Source organism: Pseudopipra pipra, chromosome 2 (assembly GCF_036250125.1).
Source record: "Pseudopipra pipra isolate bDixPip1 chromosome 2, bDixPip1.hap1, whole genome shotgun sequence".
Classification (NCBI taxonomy): Eukaryota; Metazoa; Chordata; class Aves; order Passeriformes; family Pipridae; genus Pseudopipra; species Pseudopipra pipra.
The window spans coordinates 66828597-66853645 of NC_087550.1; the positions used below are offsets into that span (position 1 = coordinate 66828597).

The 25049-nt window shown below is 34.0% G+C and overlaps 1 protein-coding gene across 6 annotated transcripts in view; it reads right to left on the minus strand.

The window, feature by feature from the left end:
* DACH1 (dachshund family transcription factor 1) overlaps nt 1-25049 on the minus strand; it is a 352413-nt gene that overhangs the window by 183786 nt on the left and 143578 nt on the right. For all 6 annotated transcript variants that reach the window (XM_064645860.1, XM_064645861.1, XM_064645859.1 and 3 more), the window contains exon 2: nt 17715-17830. In XM_064645860.1, coding sequence (XP_064501930.1) covers nt 17715-17830 — 116 coding nt within the window. The remainder of the gene's footprint in view (nt 1-17714; nt 17831-25049) is intronic.

Consider the following 25049-nt stretch of genomic DNA (forward strand, 5'->3'; position numbering starts at 1 on the left):
AAAATTAAAAATATGGCATTTTTGAGAACATATGTTAAAAAAACAACTGGTGATGCAGAACATGGAATGCAATCAAATCTGCAAAGCACAAAGCCTGCATTCAAATCTGAAGTGTGAAGCAAAGAGAAATTTGCATTGTGAATGCAATAAAAACTGCAAATCAGTTCTTTAAAAGCAGAAGACAGTCTGAGATAAGGGCTGCAGGCACCACAGCCTCACCAGGTGTGCAGAATACTACAGATTTCCATCCTAGAAAGTTAAAGATCTGCGAGGAAGAGTCACACTCCTCTGTTGTTACCAAGAGGTAATTATACAACAGTATTTCTAATGATGGAGTCCCAAAGCAATGCTTCTCCACTTCCCAGTGGAAAATATCTTTTGAAGCAAAGAGTGGCTGTGGGATTCAAGAGGAGGGAAAACACATACCATAAAATATAATTAAAAATTGTGGAGGCTGCCTATGACAAGAATAACCATAAAAAACAGATACAAACCAGCTGGCTGTTAACAACTTCTGAGTTATAAAAATCTTAAACCTGCTGTAAAGCACTCAATTCGATTTACATAACCACAGAGCTGACATTCCTTTTAGGCTCCTCTGCTGGGGATTATTTTGACATGTTTTAAGGCAGCATAAAAAGCAACTGTGAAAGGAAGACATGTATCATCTTACATAAAAATTCATTCTTGCCTTAAGATTGGACTTACATGCTTTAATCCCAGCATCTTCACTGAAACTGGGAAATATCTTCAATGGCTACTGGTGATTTAATTTTATAACATTATCCCTTTGGTGCTCATATTTTTGATAAAGCTGATAGTGTGTGTATACACACAAACAAACAGGAAAAAAAATCTATACAATCACAGAAGCTTAAGTTTTGGTATTACTGCACAAAATATCAACATCACTAAGACCCACTACAGAGCACAGCATATCTAGTCTTAGATAGATTACCTTGCTTAAGATTGTGATTGGTCTTTGCTAAACAATAAAAACATTTCTTAGGAACGCAATGATGCAGACAGTGCTTTACACGACTAACACAGCTTGCTGTAGGGAATTAAAATAAACAAAATAAAATAAAATCAATCTTACATTGAGTGAAGTTTTGATGTATAAGTGCTGGCAGCTTACATTGCCCAGAGCACAGAATGAGTTTTGCCATTTGATAATTTGCTTGATTCACTGTCCTGCCTCATGCAGGGCATTTTATGCCTGATTTATGTTTAATCGAGTCACCTGCTTAATGTTAAGGAGGGTCACAGTTAGATAGAAGGGTTACGACCATATAAGGCTTTCAACATCTTCCAGCTTGACATAAGAAATGGGTGTAAGTGTTAGAGGTCAACCTTTTTCTTTTATTTTGATTTAATGTTCTCTATGGAATATTGCATAAAACATTAATGTACCACAAAACCAATTTGATTCCCTTTTGAAACACAGTAGGCAAATATGGATTAGAAGACTCGAAACACTGACAAAATAAAATAAAAGCAATCTGTAGTCTAATGATCATCTATATATGAAGGTTTCTTAAGGCTTATAAGGTACATCCTTAGTTATACAAAAAATGAATATAAGTTCTCCCTTTAACAGATAGGCAATCAAATTTAGTCTGATGTATGTGGAAAAAAATAAGGAATCTAAAAACAAAAGGACGATAAACTTCTAATATAATTAAGGTGTCCAGGTTGAATGTCGGGCTGAATGTTCATCCTTTTAAACACACATAACTGGATATTAGGAATATCAGCATTTTCTTTCCAATAATGATATGACAAATTACATCTATATTTAATAAACTAGATGTGGAAAGCTACTGCAGACTCGTGAGCTTAGACACATCTGATCTTTCTCTCAGTGTTTCAACATGCTGAAATTACTGCAGGACATTATGTATTTTGATATTAAAGTTCCACCATATAGCACTGAAAAAATAGATATTTTGCCAAATAAGGTATTTAAAGATGTATTTTTAAGGAGGAGCTATTACAGTTAGCAAGGATAGATAGAATTTAGCACCCACCAGTTTGGAGAGATTTATCAGTCTTTTAAGTGCACTAAAGTATGTACATTATGCCTTAAACTCAGCTTCTGGAACCCAATACCAGACACAATTCACAGTGAATCCAGAGGGATATCAGAAGTTTCAGTCCTTGGCTAAAATGTGACTTGATTACCTGCTAAATTGCATGTGTGTGATATGCAACACTTTGTGTGAATGAAAAAAATAATTTTTTTTATTTTTTTTTTTTTTTTATTGCTATACCCAGAACACACTAAGCTTCTTCAAACATTTTAAAAGATATCAATAATTTCTGAAGATTCATTTAATGGACAATGAACAGACACAGTTTTGCATAAAATAATTTACCTACACTGACAGCTTCACCCAGCTAATTTTAAATTAACCTTCTAAAATTTAATCATTCAGTCCAAACTTTTCATCTAGGTTGCCTACAGTCAATGAAGAGACACGGGCATTTCCAGAGGGTGATTCATGTGGCCTATTTTATACTGAGATGTATCACTCTCTAGAGATGTCTGCTACTTTCCACTGGCTATGAAAGGAGATGACTTTAAGTTTTCAACAGCTACACTTCAGACATATTAGCAGACGAATCTCCTCCATGATAGCTAACTTCTTAGACAGCTAGGACTAGGAAAAACTAGTTTCTTTCCTTAGATAGTGAAAATATAGTGAAGATATTTACCTGTACGTTTGTAATTTCTACAGAATCAATTTTGGAATTCTATTTCTAGGTACATATTTCCTTTAAAAAGAGTTTTATGCTCAGAAAAAAACTACTACAAAACTACATCAACATCCTTTATACTTTATTAGAAACCTCTACTTCATAACAGTTTAAAGCGCTTTAATCATTAAAAACTCAGAAAAATAAAGTAAGCCTCAAAATAATGCTTTGTATCAATAGAAAACAATTTCTATTAAACATTCTTTCTTTCCTTCCTTCTTTCCTTCTTTCTTTCAAGGATTCTTATTTTTACACAAAAATTTAAAAAATAGACCATGATGGACAAGACAGAATAAAATCTACCTTGAATTCTATTAGTTCTCTTACCTTCTATCAGTTTCTGTTAAATATTTTGCCAATCATTTTTTTCACTTGTTCCACTTTCCACTAAAATCAAATTAGGGAGGGAAACTGATTTCACAATATAAGTATTCACCTTTTAATCAAAATTTAATGTCAGAGTACATATTGCTAACGAATACAAAAGCATCTGCTGGACTGAGTTGTCTCCAGTTGGATTACGGGCACAGTCTGGCCTACTTCAGCAGTAACAGGGTTGTCAGCAGGAACTCTACAAGGTATAAGGCATTTAGTGGTTGGTCCCAAAACTTTTTGTCATGTCTTGAATTAGGGGTAGAAATCAGCTGCAGAGTAAGACAGCAGCAAATGTCCCAATCACTTTCATATCATATCGAATCCACCATATCACAGTGCTTTTTATTGCTGCATAGAAAAACTTGAAACTATGAATTCATCAGAGCATAGAGAAAATCTCAAACACACTCAGAAAGATGTAGTTCTGCTCACTTGAGTAAACCTAGAGGGATGATACTCAGCAATGATTATGGGCCTGTTTATTTCATTTAGTGGAGTATAGTATTGAGATACCTGAATTACCATGTTCACATGGTACATACACCACACAGAGGTACTAACTTAGGAATGGAAACTCTTTTATCATGTTATAAAAGTGATGCACTCAGGATGACAAGGAAAAGTCCCTTTTGTATTGTAAATGTTCTCTTAATTCCACCTTCATGAAGGCAGTGGCAGACCAAAGAGGGAGACATATCTGAAATTATTTCCTACTTTGAAAAGAACTTATGAAAATCTACCAGCTTTCCCTCTCCAGGATATAGGGTTAGGGTGAATCTGTTTTAATATCTGTGCCCAGAAAGCCCTGTTCTTGGTAGCACACGCTCTCTAAATAAAGTGCTCTTACATAGTATATTTCCCATGAAAAAAATGTACTAAGTAACAGCCATCCATGGAGAGTGGAATCCTGAAAGCATCAGCATCAAAACCCACTGCACTTGATGGTAAGAATTATGGAATTTCAGCTCTATATATCAGATGGAAAACTTGCACACAAATATAAAATAGTATTTTCATGATATGATAAAGCTGTGACTCACCATTTAACAAGTATTTTTTCAAGATTTTTTTTATTGTAAACAAATGTAAAGACAGGATGAGAATGTACATTTTTTATCTTGAAATGTTCTTTTCTTTTTTTTGTGCTGTTTATACAAAGCTAAAGATTTCTCATAAAGTAGCCTCAGGCACTGAGGTTTCTTCTAGAAGATGTATGCAGTATATGAAACAAAACCAATGCAATCCAAAACTTTTACATCATCTAAAAAATTTCCTAGAAGCCGCTAGGAAGCAGGAGGAAGTTAAGGAAAAAAAGAATAAGAATTCAAGTTCATATTTTCTTCAGACATTTGGCAAAAGGGACTTAAGACACCTTTAGGAGAAATAATGAGTAACGTTAGCACTGGAAATCCCTTTTCATCTACAACTTATTTATCTATCAGTGTTTAGTGGTTTTCATTTTTTCTTTAAAAGAACATTACCTAATGGTATTCCTTCCAGATTTACTAGAATAATAGAAGTAATAAATCTGTCGAGCTTGAAGCAACAGTATTAAGGTGTCTAAAATGAATCTAATAATCTTGCCAAAACATAGTTAAGGAACTTGTTTTAATTTTTGGTCAGCCCTGAAGTGGTCAGACAGTTGGACTATATGGTTGTTGGTGGTCCCTTCCAACTGAAATATTCTATTCTATTCTATTCTATTCTATTCTATTCTATTCTATATTTTATGCATATTATAGATGTAAAAGCAAAACCAGAAAGTGAAATTTAAGTGAACATCTTTGTTTTAATTTGACCTTGTGTATGGTGAAAACATAAAAGCGTACAGTAGAAAGGAATTTAAAGGGGACAGAATTCAGATGAATCTCAAAATCAATAACTTTTGAAAAAAATCAGAGGAAGGTGTGTATTTATATCCTATTTAAAAGACAGTGTAGTGGACCAAACTTAGTTGCCTAATCAAAACTATTCAAAGAAATGAGGAAGCATCATACCACACTCCATGATACCAATACCTTCTCCCCAAAAAATGTTAAGATATAATCAACTCCCAAATCTTTCACATTTGAAAAAGAGGTTTAGATCTAGGAGAAGCATATCATACAAGATAACACGATTTTTGAATACAGAGTCAGGGCAGCAGAAACCATACCAAAGCAACAAATAAAAAGTGAAAGAATCATACAGTAAACTCTGGTAGAAATAATCCTTGTAAGTAACCATAGGAACAACACTATACAAAAACTGAGATGGAGCTAAGCAATGTGTGAGATGTTCACATGTAATGACTGAGGATGAAATGAGGAGGCTTTTAGTGGGAGCAGGCCACAGATGGGTCTGTGTTAAGTGAACAAATACAATTAGATCATGAATAATTCTAAAAGGAGCAATGAAGCAGATTCAAATACAACTCCAAAAGACAGTGTTATCTCAGAGGTTATATAAACAGTTCTGAATTATACAGTAAAACAAAAAAAAAAAAAAAAAACCACCACAAATTTTTTACACAAAGAAAAAAGGATTTTCCAGGGGCAGACCAAATAGAGTTTCTGTGGTTACACTGAATTAAAACAGTCTAAAATGTGAGACAGAAATTAAGTTAAATCCATTGGCAATAACCTTCACCCAGCTTGATAACAAATTATATAAGGGCTACATTAAATATCCTTCTGTTTTGCCTATGCCCTACTTTAATCTGGGCTACCTACTGAATCCATTAACTTACTTGATTACCTAATAAAAAATACAGTCTCAAAAATAAATAAAAATTTTGAAAAGGTACATTATTTCTAATACAAAATCCTGGTACTTTTTTTAACTTTTAAAGTGCCAGTCCCTTGGCCAAAGAAAGTTCTGTGAAACTCTTGCATGGTCAGGTAGATAGGATGAGGGAATCAAATATTTGTAATTAAAGGTAAGGGAAAATATCTCTTGTTAGCCTTCACTGTTATTCTTCATTTATTGTTACCCTTTCCAGAAAAATTTCTTTCCATTATTAAAGGTTTAATGAAATAAATCTGAGTATTAAGTAAAGTAGGTTTGAGAAAGGAGAGGGAAGAAGGATGATATATTAAAATAATCATTCTTACCACAGTTTTGTGAGTTTATAAAGCACCACTATATAGTTCAAAATTCATGCCTAGGTTAAATCTATGTAATCTGGAATCGGTGAAACTGCCAGTGCTCATTAAGGAAAATGTCTCAAATTTGGATGGATAAAGAATTACATATTCTACTCCTTCTGTCAATTTTCAGGGGAAAGTTGAAAACAAGAAGTAACAAAAGTGAGATTCCAGACCACTTGTAGAACATTCTAAAATATTTGTTCACATAGAATAAAAGTAAAAACTTGCTTAGAGCATGTGACTTGGAACACAAGATATTTTGAGAAAATACAGCATATTAATACCAAGTTTAATATTTTGACTGGTATCAAATTCACTCCTGGTAATATGAGTGAGATTCAATTAACTAAATAAATAAATTGGAAACAAAACTCATCATAAAACAACAATAACAACAATAATAAATTCACTTTAAAGCAACTATGAAATAATTTAAAAGCCAAGGTTTTTTAAGAAAATTATACAGACAGAAGTCTGTTTAAAAAAGTTGTGTGAATGACGACAACGCCTCAGACAGTAGCAGTTACAGGGCATGTAGATGTAATTTCTGATCTCAAGATGACCTTAAATTTTCCACAAATTTTTTTTTTTTCTTAGTACAAAACCAGCTAACAATTCCTCAAGTTTCTAAGTGGATGTGGATATAGTAGTTATTCCATGTTTGAACTGAATGCTTCTTTTTGTGCTCAGGGATAAAGGCAATGTACATTAAAAAAATGTGCATTTATCTTCTTCTTCATCATGAGAAAGTTAATTTGGGGCCTTCAGAACAGGAGGAAAAAAAGAGGAAAGGCCAATTCAAAATATCAAGAGCTTTCTCCTAGAGTAGAGAAGAAAGCAATTAAAGAATCCAAAAAAAGATTTTAATGAAAAAAAGTCACCATCTTTAACATGCAATGGACAAATGGTATCTAGCTATTGAGCAGAAGGTGGAGAAACGAAGTTACTTTTACTTAAAACAGAACTTCCATATAAGTATTTTTAATTGCTTTTAGATGCTTTTAGGCCTTAGTGATTAACTCCATTCAACAGACATAAGTGCTTGTGCTTCAAAAGCCTGTAAGTTTTTGGTATTTTGTCTAATAAAAGATAAAGATAAAACTTCCACAAAAACTTTGCCTCTAGTTTCTTCAAACAAAAAACATACCAGAAACTTAATAAGTAAGATATTCGACCTAGTAGTGATTTTGTAGTGTAGCTACAAAACATGTTCTGTAACTGGTCATGGACAGTAAAAGAAACAAAACTGCCAGGAACTGTTCCTTGGGAGAAGATATGAATCTTTTTTTTTTTTTTTTTTTAGGTTGGGAAAGACTGTAATAAGAAAAAGATTTTAGATCTGCAGTTGCAAGGTGCAGGATGCACGCCTGCCCTCCAAGATAAAGAACACTGAAATGGTTTATTTATAATAAATTTATTGGGACAGAGGTATCTGTAAAAGTCGTATTCTTTACAGGAATAGCAGCCTAAACAGTACAATCTCTTGCCCAGACCTTTCTGGTATATAAGTATTTGGGAGATTTTTCATTTAAGAATGCTCTACTATGATAATACTCATTTGTTTTGGTTCTACATACATATCAGCTCCTAACAGTCTTTCCATACAAAATTTTAACCTGACTGATAATAGAAACAAATTTAAAGAGAAATCTAAGCAATTTAAATATTATATAAGAATGTTCTTATGTCTGTATTAAAAAAAAAACTAAATCCTATTTCATAATGAGTTATTCCATATTCCATAAACATGAAGCTCACATTGTTATACACTACAGAGGCAAAAGTCCTATATGTTTTGTCTTTCACCTCTCAGAGTATGATGTCCTCAATGTCTTCAGCATCTGTATATCTGAAACTTCAAAGGCTGAATATAATCTGAGCTTTCAATAGAAAAAAAATTACTTTAAGAATTGTTTTGTCACATAGTCCCTGAGTGCACAGGAACCATTGGTTTTTTCCACTTGAATGGAATATTAATCTACTAGAATGTTTTGAGATACTTTTCAAAACAAATATACTGATTCACAAGAAATCATTTTTCTCTTCTCAAATACTTGCATCAAATATTGTTCGGATGCTGAATATCATTTGGTTTTCCTTTTTTTTTTTCTTGTTGGTAGTCTGGTACTTACAAAAATAATGTACTGTTGTGATGTAGTAAGTCACTTGGTTATCAAATTGCCCAAGTAACATAGTCCTCTTATTCCTATATTCATATACATTTATTAAGCAAGGATACAGGGAAACTATCATTTGCACTGTGTTAAGCAGCTTTTCTCACCATCTTAAGTCCAAGCTTAAGTGGCATTACAGAGTCAGTATAGTAACACAATAATTACATCTAGATCTCCGTATACTGGACTGATGCATCATGACATATGAATTAAGGAATCAGTTTACTGTCAAAAGAAAACAAAAGTGACATCATCATGTTTAGTAGCGATCTTGTTTATCTAAAATCCTGCCCAGGGAAGTGGTGGATTCTCCATCCCTGGAGGTTTTTAAGACAAGACTGGATGTGGCACTCACTGCCATGGTCTAGCAACTGCAGTGGTAGTGGATCAAGGGTTGGACTTGATCTCGGAGGTCCCTTCCAACCCAGCTGATTCTATGATTCTATATCTACCCATTTCTGCATCTTGAAGAAATAAGAGAAGTCTTCTCACTTGAAGAAAGTGAAATGAGGTTTTCAAACTTATCAACTTGAATGCATGGAAACTCAGATCATCAGCTCAGGTTTTTGCATACCACAAGCTCTTGGAAGCAATAACTGGTAGATTGGTTTATGTCTGCAATACAGTTCATCGGCACATGAACTGGTTAAAAAATGTGCTTAATTTCACATCAACATAAAAATTCTGACATGAATACTCTCTGATTTCCAGTTGAACAATCCAGCCTTGCAATTCTGAACCTGGGACATGAAACAGAACAACCCTCCTTTTCAAAAACCTTCTTCCAGTTAAGATTACTTTATGATAACTCTAATATATTACACAGGACAGCATTAGTAACAAAAACAATACAGTGCACTGTGAATAACTGATAGTGGATTCATTATAATTCTAATAGTACGCTATTGTGCTTTATACAATTCATGCAGGCAATGTTACTAGAGCTATAAGTCATAAGGACAACTCAGAGTGACCGGTTCTTCTTGGAAAACTACATTCATAGAATCATAGAATATGCTGAATTGGAAGGGACCCATCAGGATCATTGAGTTCAACTCCTGGCCCTGTGCAGGACATGTCAAGAATCATACCATATGCCTGAGAGTAAATTATTGAGTACATAGCTAGTTATCTTTTTCCTTGAGTTGTAGTCTTCTAAAGCTGCCCAGATAAAATAATGCTTGCTTGCATACTTTTCTTCAAAATACCATTCACTTGAGCAATTCTGAAGTTTACCTACATCCTATATCCCGTAACAAAAATACATGGGCAACCTGACATATTCTCTTCTTATTTGAGTGCCTGCATGAAATCTGTAAAACTCCACAGCAGACAGATTGTTCTTAAAAAGGAGACAATCGTATTAAACAATGACATTTGACAGTGCCTTCCTCCCAGAAAACCCAGACTGAGTTAAAAACATTAAGCTGCAGTTTTTCCCTGTACTTTAGAGAATCTCCAAATATATGATAATGAAATCACGGACCATACCTTTGGAATATATAATTTTGAATAAATATTTTTTTTAATTGAATGCAGAATGTAGCACTGGTAGCAAATCAAATATAAAATGAAGCAAAAAAAACCATTCACCCTCCATTGATCATGTCGTGCAAGGGCGTAAGTAGTCTAATTCCAAAGGAAAGGAGCTGGGCACCTTGAAGGGATTCAGGAACTTCACATCATCATGCTAAAGCAGAACTACAGTTAGTAACATGATGAAACTGAGCTTTATCAGATTTTGATTTCTTCACTCTAAGAACCACCATGTTAATATATTGCTACAGCAATCAACATCATTGAGATAAGAGACCAGCATGTTTGAAAGACTGAGATATTACTCCAAATTCAACAGCTCAGGTTCATTTCTAGTGGCAGTGTTTAACAAAATAATACTATGTATTTCATGTTTAAAATGGCAACGCATTGTTTGCTCTATAAAAGGTTAGTTTTGAGCCAATTAGAAATTAAATTATTGGGTATTAAATTATTTTAGCTGAACATTCTCATTAAAAGGCACATGTGGGAGGAAAATAGGTAGGTTTATTATATGAAAAACTGCAAAATATGACCATGATTATCTTGATGTTTCTCTATTGAAGGACTCTGCCTGGAATCTAAACAACAAGATAATCTCGGTATAACCTACAATTGATAAACTTACAATTTGAATAATTTAATTTTAAGAAACCATCAGTGTATTCTGCAATGTGTATCTTTTCCATAACTTTTTCAATTACAAATAATAGCGTGTTGGAACTAGGAAAACTATATAAACACTTCCATTACCAGGTTCAAATGTAGTCACTGATAACTTCGCCACATACCTGCCTTTCAGAACTAAGATTTTAACTACTTTCTTTTGTATCAAGAGCATGGTGTTTTGTTTTTTTTAATTTTGTTTCAGTTTACATGTTATTTGTTTACAGAAAAGCCTAATGATAAAATACTGTTACTAAATATTCTTTTGAAAAGTGAGGGTCTTTTTTCCCCCAGGGTGTTTAATATACTTCCATGATTTGAAACAAGAAATAGGGACTGGGGAGAGGGTTGCTTCTAAAGTCAGAGACTTTTTTTTATTATCATGTTAAATCTAACCTGACTTAGTAAAGCTACCTATATATGAAAACTATCACACACTATCAAAGGTTAAAATAATATCTTCTAATGGTTCATCTTCACAGAATATGGTCATTCTACTGGGATCCTATATAACTGGTACAGAAATATCATTCTTATGGGGAAATTCACAAATCAATACCATTACAAACTTAGCCTTCAGAAGGCACAATTATTCTGTGATCCAGGAGAAACAAAAAATTCTTATCTCAGATTTTCCACTGACAGGTAACAAATCTGTGCACATCACAATCTAACACTAAGTGAGTACTCAAAAGAGGATTCACTAACACATAACTAAAACGTAAAATAACTTCACTCAGTTCTTTCTTGAGTACCTTGAGTGTGTTGAAGTACATGACTATCCTCACTGCTTAAATATTTAATCCCAGAGTCTCTTCTGAAGTGAACCAACTTGTTCCTCTATATCAAAAAAGCTAGGAGCATTTCTGGAAACAGTTCAACCCAGGGATGCCTCTCAATAGGCAGTGGGTGAACCTGTATGAGGTACGACTCTAGCTTACACAGTTTTCTAACAGTATCTTGTAGGCTTTGAATATATGTAGTATTGTACGATAAAACACTGAAAAGAGTACAAGTTCGTAATAAAAAAGCTTCCAATTGTGCAAGTAATTCTTCGTTTTAAAAAGATTTTATGACCGAAAAATGTAAGGGACTCACTGGAACTTAAAACTAGTGAGCTTCCAGAAGTGGTTTTCAGTGATAAATCCTCTCATGATAAAGTAGAAGATAGCTAGCCATTCACCCAGATGATAATATGACAAAATTATGGCTGTTTTCAGGAGATGATAGGTGGCCTGAATTACACCTTAATTATTATTTTAAAAACTATGAAATAATATATTTACAGAGTTAAGTCAGTTTATCTTCCCACTGATACATTAACTAGTGAACACGATAGAAGCTTTCACATTAATTATAAGGACTACTTCCTTAATGAAGTGCAAAAATATTTGTGTAATTTGATTCAGTCTCTTGAATTAGTTTATCATTCCGAAAGCAGGACTTTGCTGCTTATTTTTACAATAAGTTAGTTCAGTCCCAATAGATAAACAGCACATCATCCTATAACACCAATCAAAACCAATGTTAATGATAAAAATGATTAAACAGTAATAATCAATATACTGTGTTAAAATGGAATGCATTTTAAAATAAGTAAGCGATAGCCACTCAGTTTTATTTATCTTTCTAACCAACACAGTATCACAAAAGGTACCCACTGTATAAAATAAATAACTGAATAATAGGTTTGCTTCTCAGAATTACTAAGTATGTAACTCCAACTTATAATTTCTAGCCCCTAGAATACTCATAGAAATCAATTCTATTCATTTCAATAGGTTAAATACATTCTTAAGACCTTACAGGATTGAGCCTATCAGGAGTAAATACTTCTAGCTACAGATTTTGTTTCTTAGCTATGTGATGTGGATATAGCAACAATGATAATTATATTTTAACCATTCTTTCAGTCTGCCTAATACAACATCATTAACTACAAGCCAGAGAAAATTAAATTATTTGTGTGATTAATCTTTCTTTAAATATAAAATAATTCCATCATCTACTTTAGCAAAAACATTACCACATTTTATCAGTTGCTCCATCTTTGAACTACATTTGTCCTTCAAGCTGCAGTCATCTATACAAAACCTTTCAACTCTCTCCTTTTACTAACTCCCAATAAAAATATTTTGTGGCTCAGAGAATTTTGTACAGGCTGGAAGTTGAAATATATTTTTATTGATTCAGGCCCACAGCAGAAGAGGAAAAAAAATTATCAGATTAGAAATTACATCTTTAGATTACCACTTAAGAAGAGAAAAAAAACAGAACAGTGTAATACAGGAGGGGAATTATAATTCGTACACATGAAACAGGAAGCTTAATATCCTTACACTGGAAAAGAACAGTCCGGTATCAGATGTGGAGTAGGTGTACAGAAGTACCTATCATAAAGCAAATCTGTTCAAAGTAATAATAATAGCAACATAATTGCTGAGATTAATTTAATGTAAAAGTAATGTAATAAACATGTAAGGTGCTTTGAAACTACTTTTTTTAATTGACAAAGCGATACCTATAGATACATATTAATATATGAAGGAGCATTCTTATCATGCGCTACGTCAGTGATTTCCAAAAGTACTTCTTGTTCTCATTTTATCTTTAAAGATGCAGCTCCTGAAATAAGTAACAGATATTGTAGTTACTTGTTTCATCACCTGTAGATTACAGACTCAGTAGTCCAAGTTGTAGAAGAATTGTTAGGAGCTTTAAAAGCAGCTTCAAAACCTAAGATACTGAAGAATAATTACCAAAAAAAAAACCAAAATTGAAAACTGAGGAGAATTGCTTTTCCAAGTTTATATGAAAAATAATTGAAATATCATTTTATATGGTACATAGCTACTACAGACATAAAAATACAGAGCACAATGTATATCATACACTTTACTCAAAAATTACAGCACTGCTTTTCTGATTAATCACAATTAATTACAATTATTTACTGTTTCAACTTCAGACAACTTTTGAAGCACATTAGCCAAGAAAGATCTGCAGTACAGAGAGATATGCAGATCAAAGTCAACTATGATGAGCCACCTAGTTTTGGAAGGATTTCAAGATGTTATCTAGATAAGCCCGAAATGACAGTACACCTGTCTGAACCTACACCAAATTCTTTCTTCTGGCTACATCATTCGTAACTTAGGCAGATTTTAATTCTCTGGACAGTTCATGAAGCTCTTCATCTGCTGTTATTATACATTTCTCATTTTGTCACACCTTCAAAGGTCCTAAATTTATTTTAATAAACATCAGAACACCTTTTGTGAGGCGACCAGCCTTCTATAAATTTGGGAGCTTTCTGTAAATTGACCCTAATGAAAGACAGAGGATAGATCAGCAATTGTGGATAATATTTATGAACCTTGTAATAAAATGGACAGACTATCAATGAAGAGGTGATCCTCACTTCTTCAATTTATGCTCCCTTAAAAAAATGGGGAATATTATTTCTTTTTGGTTTTTTATTTTCCTTCTGAATATTATCTGTAAATCTCAGCTTAGTTCCCAAATACGTCTTTAAAGCAAATCCATTCTAAGTGATGATTCAATGTTCTTTGCATGTGTTTTCAGACTGGGCCACTGGTATACTATATTTTCAAGAGTTCCTTAACTTGGCCTCCTACAAAAATATACAGTCCTGAAATATCATGAGAAATCCCAAAATACAGTTTTATATCAATAATATTTGCATACATAAACAATGCATGCAGAACCAGACCCTTTAGGAACCAAGATTTCCACCTTTAAACGTACACTTCTGTACTATGCAGCACATTTCAGAAAAAGGAAAATTTTCAAGTAAAATGCATTAAATCATAGCATTGTGTATCCTAGATATACTTAATAATTGCAGGTCTCTTTACTTAAAGAGCATTAAATAGCACATAATTATTTGTGTGATCACTTATACTTTTTTGTAGGCAGGAAGAAAACTTAGTTATTATACTCAGATTATTAAATCAATCATAAAGCTTAAAAAGAAGTTGTTACAAAAAAAAAAAAAAAGAGAGAGAGAGAAGGGGGAGGAAGTACTTAACAATCTGCTAGTTTTATATTTTTCTGCTTAGAGCTGGATCCTAACAGGAAATTCAAACTTCTCAAACAAAGAATCATCTTTAAGGCCACAAAGATGATGATTATTGGATTGGAACACCTGACATATCATGAGAGGCTGAGAGAGCTGGGACTGTTCAGCCTGGAAAAGACTTGGGGGCATCTTACTAATGTGTATGAAAACCTGATGAGGACACAGGTTTTCATACAGTAAAGAAGATGGAGTCAGACTCTTCTCAGTGTTGCCCAACAAACACAAATTGGAACACAGGAAATTCCACTGAAAAGTAAAAACACTCCAACATTATTTTAAGAGTAGTCAAACATTGGAACAAATTGCAAAGAGACATCATGGTGTCTCTATCCTCAAAGATACTCAAAGAATCTCAAGTGAACAACAGCCCTGAACAACCTGCTCTGTGTGATCTTATTTCGACTAGGGGAGGCTGGACTAAGTGGCCTCCACTGGTGCCTGACAGTCTCAACTATACTGTGGTTTCATGAATATACAGTAAAAATATGTTGCAAAATGTTCACAAGCAGCAAGAATTTTCCCGTATCAACTCATGTGGTAGCACATAACAATGGTATCTATGTCATCTATTGCAGTTATAGCAGTTTTTTCTTGGCAGGGCTCTGACAGTAGTCTTGGTACTTATTTACTACGTAAATGGACAAATGTTCATTGCTTTGAACTCACAAGATCAGATTCTAAGTCTATTTTTAGACTTGCCTGTCTGTAGCATGCTGGAATGACTGTCATGTAGCACTGCTGTCATGATGCTCCTTACCTTTGCTGAACCTTTGCATATCCCATGGAACACTAGATTCCAGAGTTTGCTTCTATCAGTGTTATTGTTTGCATTTTTTGTGCTGTTTGAGACTCAACACCACCACAATGGGAAAAAATCATACCACCCCTTCTGTTGTGGTAAGCCATGTAATGTGAAAACAGATCAAACTTAATAGCAACTGCATTTAAACCTTTCCTCTTTTGCAAGAGACTCACAAAGCATTAGCATCCTAAAAGGATTTGATGAATGATAATTTTATATACGCCTATTTTCTTTAATTTTGAATTATTTTCTCCTGGGTTTTTTTAATCATAATTTTAAAAGATCTGCATCTGTTTTTCTGGGCTGATACTCTAAGAAATTGGATCTGTGTTTTTAGTACCATATATTTTTATCGTTAACTTGTTATGACCAGCTTTAAAGGACTAGAGAGGAATTGGATACTTTAGGCTTAGTTGTGGTTTTAAACTGCTTTCTTAGAATAAAAAGTCAAGAGGAGATCTGCTCTTAGATATTAACTGTAACACAAAACTCCAAATGATACTGTTGACAAGGTTTCTTTTCCTGTCTCCCTCTTTTTGGCCTGCATATTTGTCCCTGACTTCTTTCATCTCCTTTCTACTTTTCGGATTCATTTCTTTCTTTGATATTTTCCTGCCTTACTTTCCCCAAATAATTTCTCTTTGCTTCTAAAATTTTTGATCTCTCCTTCATAAACAGGAATGCTTCTGCCCTACAAAAACTTTCATTCTTTCTCCACATAGAACCCATCTATTATTGTCATGTTGCATTTACTCTGCACCATCTCTATTTCCTATACTAGATTTTATCCTGTAAATTCTATCATGTAAAGTATTTTAATCATGATTCTTTTTTTTGGTCACAGCTGCCCAGACTACTACTGTGAGTCCTGCTTGCCTGATACTTTCCCATGGTTGCCTACATTCTCAGTCTTGTCCTTCCTTCCCTCTCCTTATTTTATACCTATCTCCTACCAATCTTTGTTATCTGACTTCATCACTCCTCTTAATCTTTAGTCTTTTAAAAAACTGTAAATTTCTAATAAAATATTTCTGGCAATGTGTCTATCTCACCATGTAAAGCAGCTCTTGAACCTAAGGCTAGGAGGCACAGACCCACTTTTGTCCACTGAGCTAAACTTTCTTCACTTTCCTCCTTCCTCCAGACAAAGCATTTAAATCTAAATTGCCAACAGTTTCTGGTATGTGGTGTTTTTGAATTGCCTTTTTTTTTTGAGAATGCTAGTCATCTATGGCCAAAACCATGCCAAGTATCATGCTCATACTTAAACAGACATGTGAACATGGGCATATACTCAAACATCCACCCATCTATCCAGTCCCCAAGATCAAGTAATCCTCCTCTCTGTTTGGATGTGCCTGGTTAATTATCTTTCCTTTGTCTTAGAGAAAATCATTGCTAGAGACTGAGTCATGCAAATCAGCAGGAAACAACTGGGAAAGAAGTGGAAGCTTTGCTGAAGCAACTGCCAGAGTTTAACTGATCTGTAACATGAAGAGAGAGACTGCAGCATCACCAACAGCTTGAATGTTGGGTGCCTCCATCTTCAAGTGACTGTTCATCTCCTCCCTGCAACATAGCCTTTCTTACTTTAGCCATGTGGAAGAGCAAGTCTCCTCTAGGAGATGTTACAGTAACTTCCAAAAGAAAATATAGTTTGAGAAACAGATTGTTACAGGACTTTAGGTTAGTATGAGGCCTCAGGAGACATATCAAAAATAGAACTTCAGGATGAAAAATTAAGAAAGACGTGTGTGCAGCATGGAGTTATTTTAACTAACTCGCTTTCTTCAGGCAACTATATTCATGATGACATTAGCTAATGAAGCAAAGCAGCAAAAGAAACCAGAAGATATCTGAATTATCAAAAATGAATAGGGAGATTATTGTTTAATGATAGGTAATTCATGCTTTGAAAGGTTTTCGTTTATAAAGAAAAAACAGGGGGAAAATTATAATGGATTATTATTTGTTCAGTTCTTTGTATTTTAAAGTACCGAGCTGCCACAACTTCCATTATGTACAACATGTTTATGTAGCAATAATGTGACATTAGGGGAACTCTTTTGTGATATTTGGGTGCTGGTTTCCTAAACTGTTAATCTATTAACAAGTGAATATAATGAATTCAAACAATTGCCCGTGTGAAGACGTAGAAACAATGGTCCTACCTGTTGGCGGGATGATTCCAGGAGACATTAGGCCTGGGACAGAATGTGGCATGATATGAGAATTCTCTGGGGAGGTGACACTTTGAGTCCTCTTAGGAGGCCTTCCAGGTCTAGAACTGAAACAAACAAACAAAAAAATTTTTACAATTAAGCTGTTGTCTTACACATCATTTCAAAGTTGTTTCAAGTGGTAACATGGACTGTAAATAAATTTGTTTCAAGGACGGTTGCTTTTGCAGTTAGATGTAATAGACTTCCATCACTAATTAGATTACATGCTGAATTCATTTTCCTCATTGAAGATCAGCCGCTCTTGATGCATAATTCATAGCCTGCACCTCGTTACCTGCTTCTTCATATTAATATCTATACACAGTTTGAATTGCCTCGTTTGCATATGCTAAAGTTCTGCATGCAGCCTTCAGCACGAAAATTATGCACTAACTTGTAATAATTATTACAGTCAGCCTGCTATTGATTTATGAGACTTTTAAAAACCAAATATGTGTAGTACTTGTAATGAATGATATTTTAAGGTTCTTCAGGAAATTAAAAGGCAATGGCTGCCTAAGGAAATGTTCTGCTTGTTTGATTTAATACTACAGTTAGCTGGGAGGTGGAATGAAAGAGTGATTCAGACCTATAGCACATTTTTCGATGATATGTTTTATTACTTCGCACTGCTAGCCTGATATCTAGATGATAAATGACAATACATAACTAATGTGTGAAAAGGTCTTGCAATTTCTTTATTTTTTGTCATTTAAAAGATAAGTCAAGTTATCATTTAACCCTTATTCTATTTAAAGTGAAAATCTCACTAAGACACCTTACTTTAAATATACTACTTTATGTCAGAAAGGACTCGGAATTATTTTAAAAGATATTGTTGAGCAACCGCCATCATAGCAGCTTACATCTGTTTATATTTCCAGTATGGAAAAATAAAGGGCTTCAGGTTTAAGCACTCCTTGCTGTTAAATGCTCACATACACAACTTTCCATCTCCTGGACTGCATAAGAAGCATACAAATTAGATACAGATTACAATGAAAATACTTATTACCCACTTACATGCAAATATGTACCTGCTACATACAATGCATATCCAAAGGCTCGTATTCTTATGTACAGATCATAGTGTAGTACTACTGCAATAACCTGTAACTGCTTATTTAGGGGACATTGTGGAATAATTTCACAGAATAAGGTGATGTGCCATTCTAAAACTGCAGTGTTAACCTATGTTCTGCCAAACATTTGAAGTTCTTCATTTGTTTCAAGGCAGGAAAGAAAAGAAAGGTGGGTATGAAAGGTTTTGCTCCTTAGGTCTTCACACTAACAGAACTCTAATCAAGGATAACGGCATTTTTAGTTATGCTGGGACTGCAGAATGAGGCAGATAATGAAATACCTCTGTTTTCTGTTCGTATTTGTTCCACTTGTGTTCGGAAATACCTTCTTTTTTTTTTTTCACCTTCTACAACCTAACTTTAATAAACCAAAACCAATCAAAGTACAGAGCATTTTCTTGAAGTTTAATGACTCAAGGCATTGAGTCATTAACCTTAACTGATCATTAATTCCCTACTTAATGTCCTGAGCTGAGGTCATTATTAAAATTATAAGCTTGGTAATTTCTTTGATTGGTTTGGGATTTTTGATTTTCTTTAATACAAACAAAATTATCATATGTTCAAAAGTACAAGAAAGACAGTTGTAGAAAGAGAATGTCTTATTCCAGCTCACAAAACCAAATTATCTTCTGTTACTCTTTGAAATTTCATTTGTGATTTACAATGAAAATAAACATGCCATGAGTACACATAAAACTGAAAAAAAAAAAAATTATAGACAAAAATGATCTGATTTAAATGGAATGTTTCTAATATATTCACCCATCAAAACATGCCACTATGTAAAAAAACTTTGATGGTTTAATTTAAGTACCTATGGTGAAGTACTTTTCTCAAATCACTGCAGTGATATGAGTATTGAAGGGTCTGACAACAACATAACAAAACACAAGCAGGGTGCCATGGCACAAAGCACTATGCGCCAATAACTTCTGGATCTTTAAAAAAAAAGTTCACACCTGCAAAGACTCTCTCAAGTATAGCCATGGTGAAGCCTGAATGCTTTTGTCTTTGATTTTGAGGAATAAAACCACCCCTCTTCAAAGCCCAAGAGAAGATATCATGGACCAAATCTGTAAATAAAGGTCGGCAGCAAATTATACGTGACTGATACTGAAATATCCAAGGCAGAACTGTTCCTCTGGTCACCTTCTTCAATCAAGTTAATCGTGCTAGTCTATACAAAAGGGCTGTCACACTCAAATCCATAAATGAGCCCAGTAACCCAATCCTATTCCATCACTTATCCCAAACTTTACCAAATAAGTGTTTTCATAAAGTCCTAAACTCCCAATTCCAATCCTAGTAACAATGTTTCACTTAGTGGATGGTTGGGCACTAGAACAGGCTTCCCAGGGAAGTGGTCACAGCACCAAGCCTGACAGAGCTGAAGAAGCATCAGGACAACGCTCCCAGGCACAGGGTGGGACTCTTGGGGATAGTCCTGTACAGGGCCAGGAGTTGAACTCCATGATCCTTGTGGGGCCCTTCCAACTCAGGATGCTCTATGATTCCATTTAAATGAAACTTCTGCCTCTTTAATCCTGATACAATTTTAAAGTGACACTAACTCCAGTCTACTATAAAAAGGCCTTTAACTATTTAAGAAATGTTTGATCCTTATGACAAGGCAGAAAAACACACTAAGACACATTAAGAATTATTTCTTAAGGCCTAGAAGATCTGATTTACAGTCATGGTAGACTATGCAATACAGAAGTAAAATTAATAAATCTAACTGTCATCAATAACTGATTAAATCACAATACTTGACTTTACTATTTATATTATGCATTTCTTTCATTAACCAAACTACTAACTTGCAATACTGCCATTTTATAAGATTTACTTTCAAACCATAAGAATTGCAAGAATTTCATATGAATCATTACCAAAGTTGTGGGGAAAATGACATGAAAAATTACTTTAAAAAATAATAACGGATTTGAATTGAAAACTCGCATGTTGTTTTGTAGTTCATTATAATTTTTATAGCTATACGACAAACTCTTTAAAAAAAACATCAAAAGCATAGCAACTTATTTTAACTATCATAAACAGGATGATAAAAACAGCTTAATGAATCATTTTGTTGGTATTTTTCATAGACTTGTGTATAGTAAAGACCTACTTATTTTTATATTAGGAAAAGTTTGTTTTCCTTCCAAGATAAAAACCTGCTTCAAAATACTCATATTCCTATATTGTATCAAAATCAGTAGATTTGTCTTCAGTACGAAAACAAAATATAATTTAAATAGGTATGATTTCATTCATTATGTATAAGATCTATTTAAATGCCAGAGCAAAGTAAGTTATTCTTCTAGTTGATGACCCTGAGATACAAAAATCATAATTTAAAAACTGAGAGAGATGATAATACTCTTTTACTCAAATTTAGATTTTGTATACAAGCTTTTATAGAGATAAAAAAGATACTGTAAGATTTTGTCTTTTATCTGAATAAAATTATTGGAAGAACAACACTGGTTCTTCTGAAGGCACATTTGACTTCTTACATAAATGCTAATTATCTCAGTGGGTAAACTACTCAAAAATGACCTATTTTGATTTTGAAGATGTCTAAAGTCTGGATTTTTTAGAGCTACAATAAACAGTCTGAAATGTGAAAACCCCAAAAGCCAACACAAGTCTTATGAATACCTAAGGTCATAGCACAGAAAAGTCAAAGAGTCTTTTGGGACTCTACAAGTAGATGCTAGAAGAAACAGCCCTACATCTGGAAGTCATAGCTGGTCTTCCTGACTACTGTTTCATTCTTTGAAGAGTAACTAGAGAAAGCAGAAATTAGACAATTTCAACAAGGATTCAAGGAAGCCACAATGATTAACCGTTTAAGACCATTAAAGACCTGGAGAGAAGTCATAGGGAAGTTAACAGTTCCTTGCTTACCCATTAGGTAGGATATCCAATAGATACACTGTCACTCTGCTTTTAGAAATATGAGTAAGTTAGATATTTTCCTCTCTAAAACCTAAGTTTTCATATATGTTGAAGAAAATGAAAGCTTTCTACAGGATAACATATTACTAAATTAGTAGTTATTTTTAAAGTGAAGCACCTAAATGTATTTAGTTCCATGAAAAGCCATCTGCCTTCTATATGGTTGTGTAAGTTTGTGTCAAAAATTTCAGACTTTTTTGAAGTCTTAGAATACATTCCCACAGACAATTGAGTTTTACTTTTGTAGACAATTATCACAATTTACAATTACAATATACCATTATGTGGATGGGGAACTAAAGGTACAGACTGGTAAATCTCGAAAGTCTCAGATATTTTCTTCATTAGCATCAGCTAATTAGATATCCAGAACACTTTCCAGAATGCCTGAAAATAAATCCAACATTTTTTGCCAGATTTGTATTTCATCCCTTCAATTTCACAAATACATCAAGGAATATTATGGCTGCAGCATTTTCATCTTGGAAGAACAGGGGTGTATATGTCTACTGCAGTGTGATTGGCAGCATGGACAGCACAAAAGATGAGAAGCAACTGACAGTATATTGTCACAAAATATGAGGGGTTTTTGTCTTTTGATCAACATATATTAGTCTTATATCCTTCCTGTGTTACCACATCTAGATAACAACAGATGGCTGAATTAAAGAATAAAAAATGGAAGAATCAGTGTTTCTTATCACTTAAACTGCTGTGCTTTGATAATATTTTTAAAGTTTTATATAATTCCAATTGCATTATCAAGTATGAACTCACTCTTAGAAATCACTTTGATAGTGCAAAACAATTAAAAGAAGACTTAATCAACAGAAAATCTGTCCTGCACAGTCACACAGAAAGACAACAAAGGGAGCATAGGTATGGGCTTATCTGCTGGCTTTAAAAGTAACCAGACTGCATTCAGCATTTTTCACTATCTGCCAGAAGACAGACATGACTTTAAAATTTACAGGTCTCATCCTTGAAAGCCTTAGATATGCAGACCTCCCACTGATTTCTGCTAAGAGTTTTGAGCACCAAGGAAGGTATTGGTTCCAAAACAGGTGAAAGTCTTCATGAGAAGTATATACCTCTCAGAGCATGTTATTAGCATTTTATAGATCACTAATTGCATGGCAAAACATATACTACAAAAGAGTGTTCAATAAAGTCGAGATAATGCTTTGATTTATCTTTCTGAAATCCTGACTTTGAGGAATAATTGTGCATTATTAACACTACATGAACAAAGTTTCACTCTTTAAAATTATCTTTATTTAATACATGAAGTATCCCTAAAGAAAACTGCAAGTCTGACCAGCTGTAAGAAGGCAAACCAACTTTCTAGCCAAAATTAATTAACTTCAGGGCCAGTTTTCTATATTTACAGTTTTATTTTTAATCTTCTCTGTGCGCAAGTTTATTGCACAGAAATATTGTCCTCATCTGTAACTGGGCAAATATGATGCAGTGAAGTTGCCACTGGCCAGGTAGTTTTATAATCAGTAATACTGGAGGGTGTGAGGGAGAGTCACATTCCAGAGGTGATACACAGCAAATCCATAACAAGCATTTGGTGTATTTATTTAATGTATTCTTTATGTTCATAGAACTGCTTAGAACAGCTTTGAATATCAATACAAATTTTAGCTACATCACTATTTTTGCATCTCATTTAGGTATATTCTGAAAATCTAGGCTTTATTTCTCCATTGTTCAACCTCCCCTCACTGCTTCAAAGCCTGATACAGAACTTTTGACCACTGGAAGTGGTTATTATGTGCTTGCCACACAATGGACACTGCAAAAGGGATGAGGATGTCACAGCCAGAGACCATTTGCTGATTTATTGCAAAGACAGGGATACTCTGTGACAACCTGTGTCACCAAAGACAGCAAACTCTTCCCACAAGGTATTTCTGTGTTTTGGGTAGTTTCTATGCAGCTCTCCTCATCACACGTGCAGCCTTCACACTAATAAGACCTGAGCCAAGGGCGTGTCAGTTCTGAAAAATACAGTCTAGGAAGACTGACTAAACCTTTTGTGTAATTTAATTCCTTTGCTTGGAAAACGCTTGCCAAGGTAACCTTCATAAATATTTCTAATGCACTGAACTAGCATTTTAAAGGCAAAAAAATGACAAAGTACATCGATCCAAACCTTATACTTTACTATTTTAGGTTTTCCCCTTCTACTCCCACACAAGACCAAAGCAAAAGAATGCAATTCTGAGACTGGGCATACATCTATTTTGGCAGTTAGTAAAACAAGCATTAGAAATCACACCATGTCCTTTCTACTTGCAGCAGTCTTGTAAAACAATAAAATTCTCAATGCAATTACCTTAAATTTATTTTTCTTCTCACAGTTAAACAGAAAATGTTCTCACGCAATAATTAGGGCTGAACTCATATTAGGAGTTACTAAGATGGCAAATAATGCTGATAAAAATAAATACAAAGATCTGTTTCAAAATCTTCATAAAGAAGTGAACAAATGATCCTCAAAAGAATTAGGCTATGTTACAGCAGTGAGTAGTGGAGAAAGCATGCTGATAAACTATTACTGCATTTCAGTAACAGAACACTTTACTGCTATTTTTAAACCAAAATGGCCAAAAGTGGATATTTAGTCAGAAATGCAGTACCAGTTTATCAGTGTATGAAAAATAAATCGAAGAAAATATATTTCACTTCATATCCCATTCCAAAGTCATTTACTGCAGTAATGCATGAGCACTGGTTAGTACTAAGGATACTAAGCTTTTTGTGAGGTAGAGAAGACCTTGTTGAATTATTTTTTTCCTAACAGATCTGTCATGTAAACAGCATGTCATTTCCATCTTCTTCAGCACTGCAGCCCAAATCACTCTTCTTTTCAGTCAGATTAGTAATATTCTTGATACAAGAGTACAAGATACAAGGTACAAGAGTGGAAGAACACATAAAATATAAATTACAGCAACACCTGTCAGCTCTCCCTTGATGGTTGAAGTCCCACTACAAACACAATGAAAGAATGTAAGAAAAAGATTCTCCTTGACTGACCATACTACTTGAGTATATGAATGACCTAAAGGTCAAGAAAGGAATTAAACCATTAAGAAATCTGTTACTGGAGTAAGTTACAGTACCAGACTTGAACACAGCTGTGATGGTACATAAGTTCAAAGTATTACTGACATGCGCCTGTTCTCCTAATGAAATTGAAATCTGTAAGTCATCTATTGGAAAG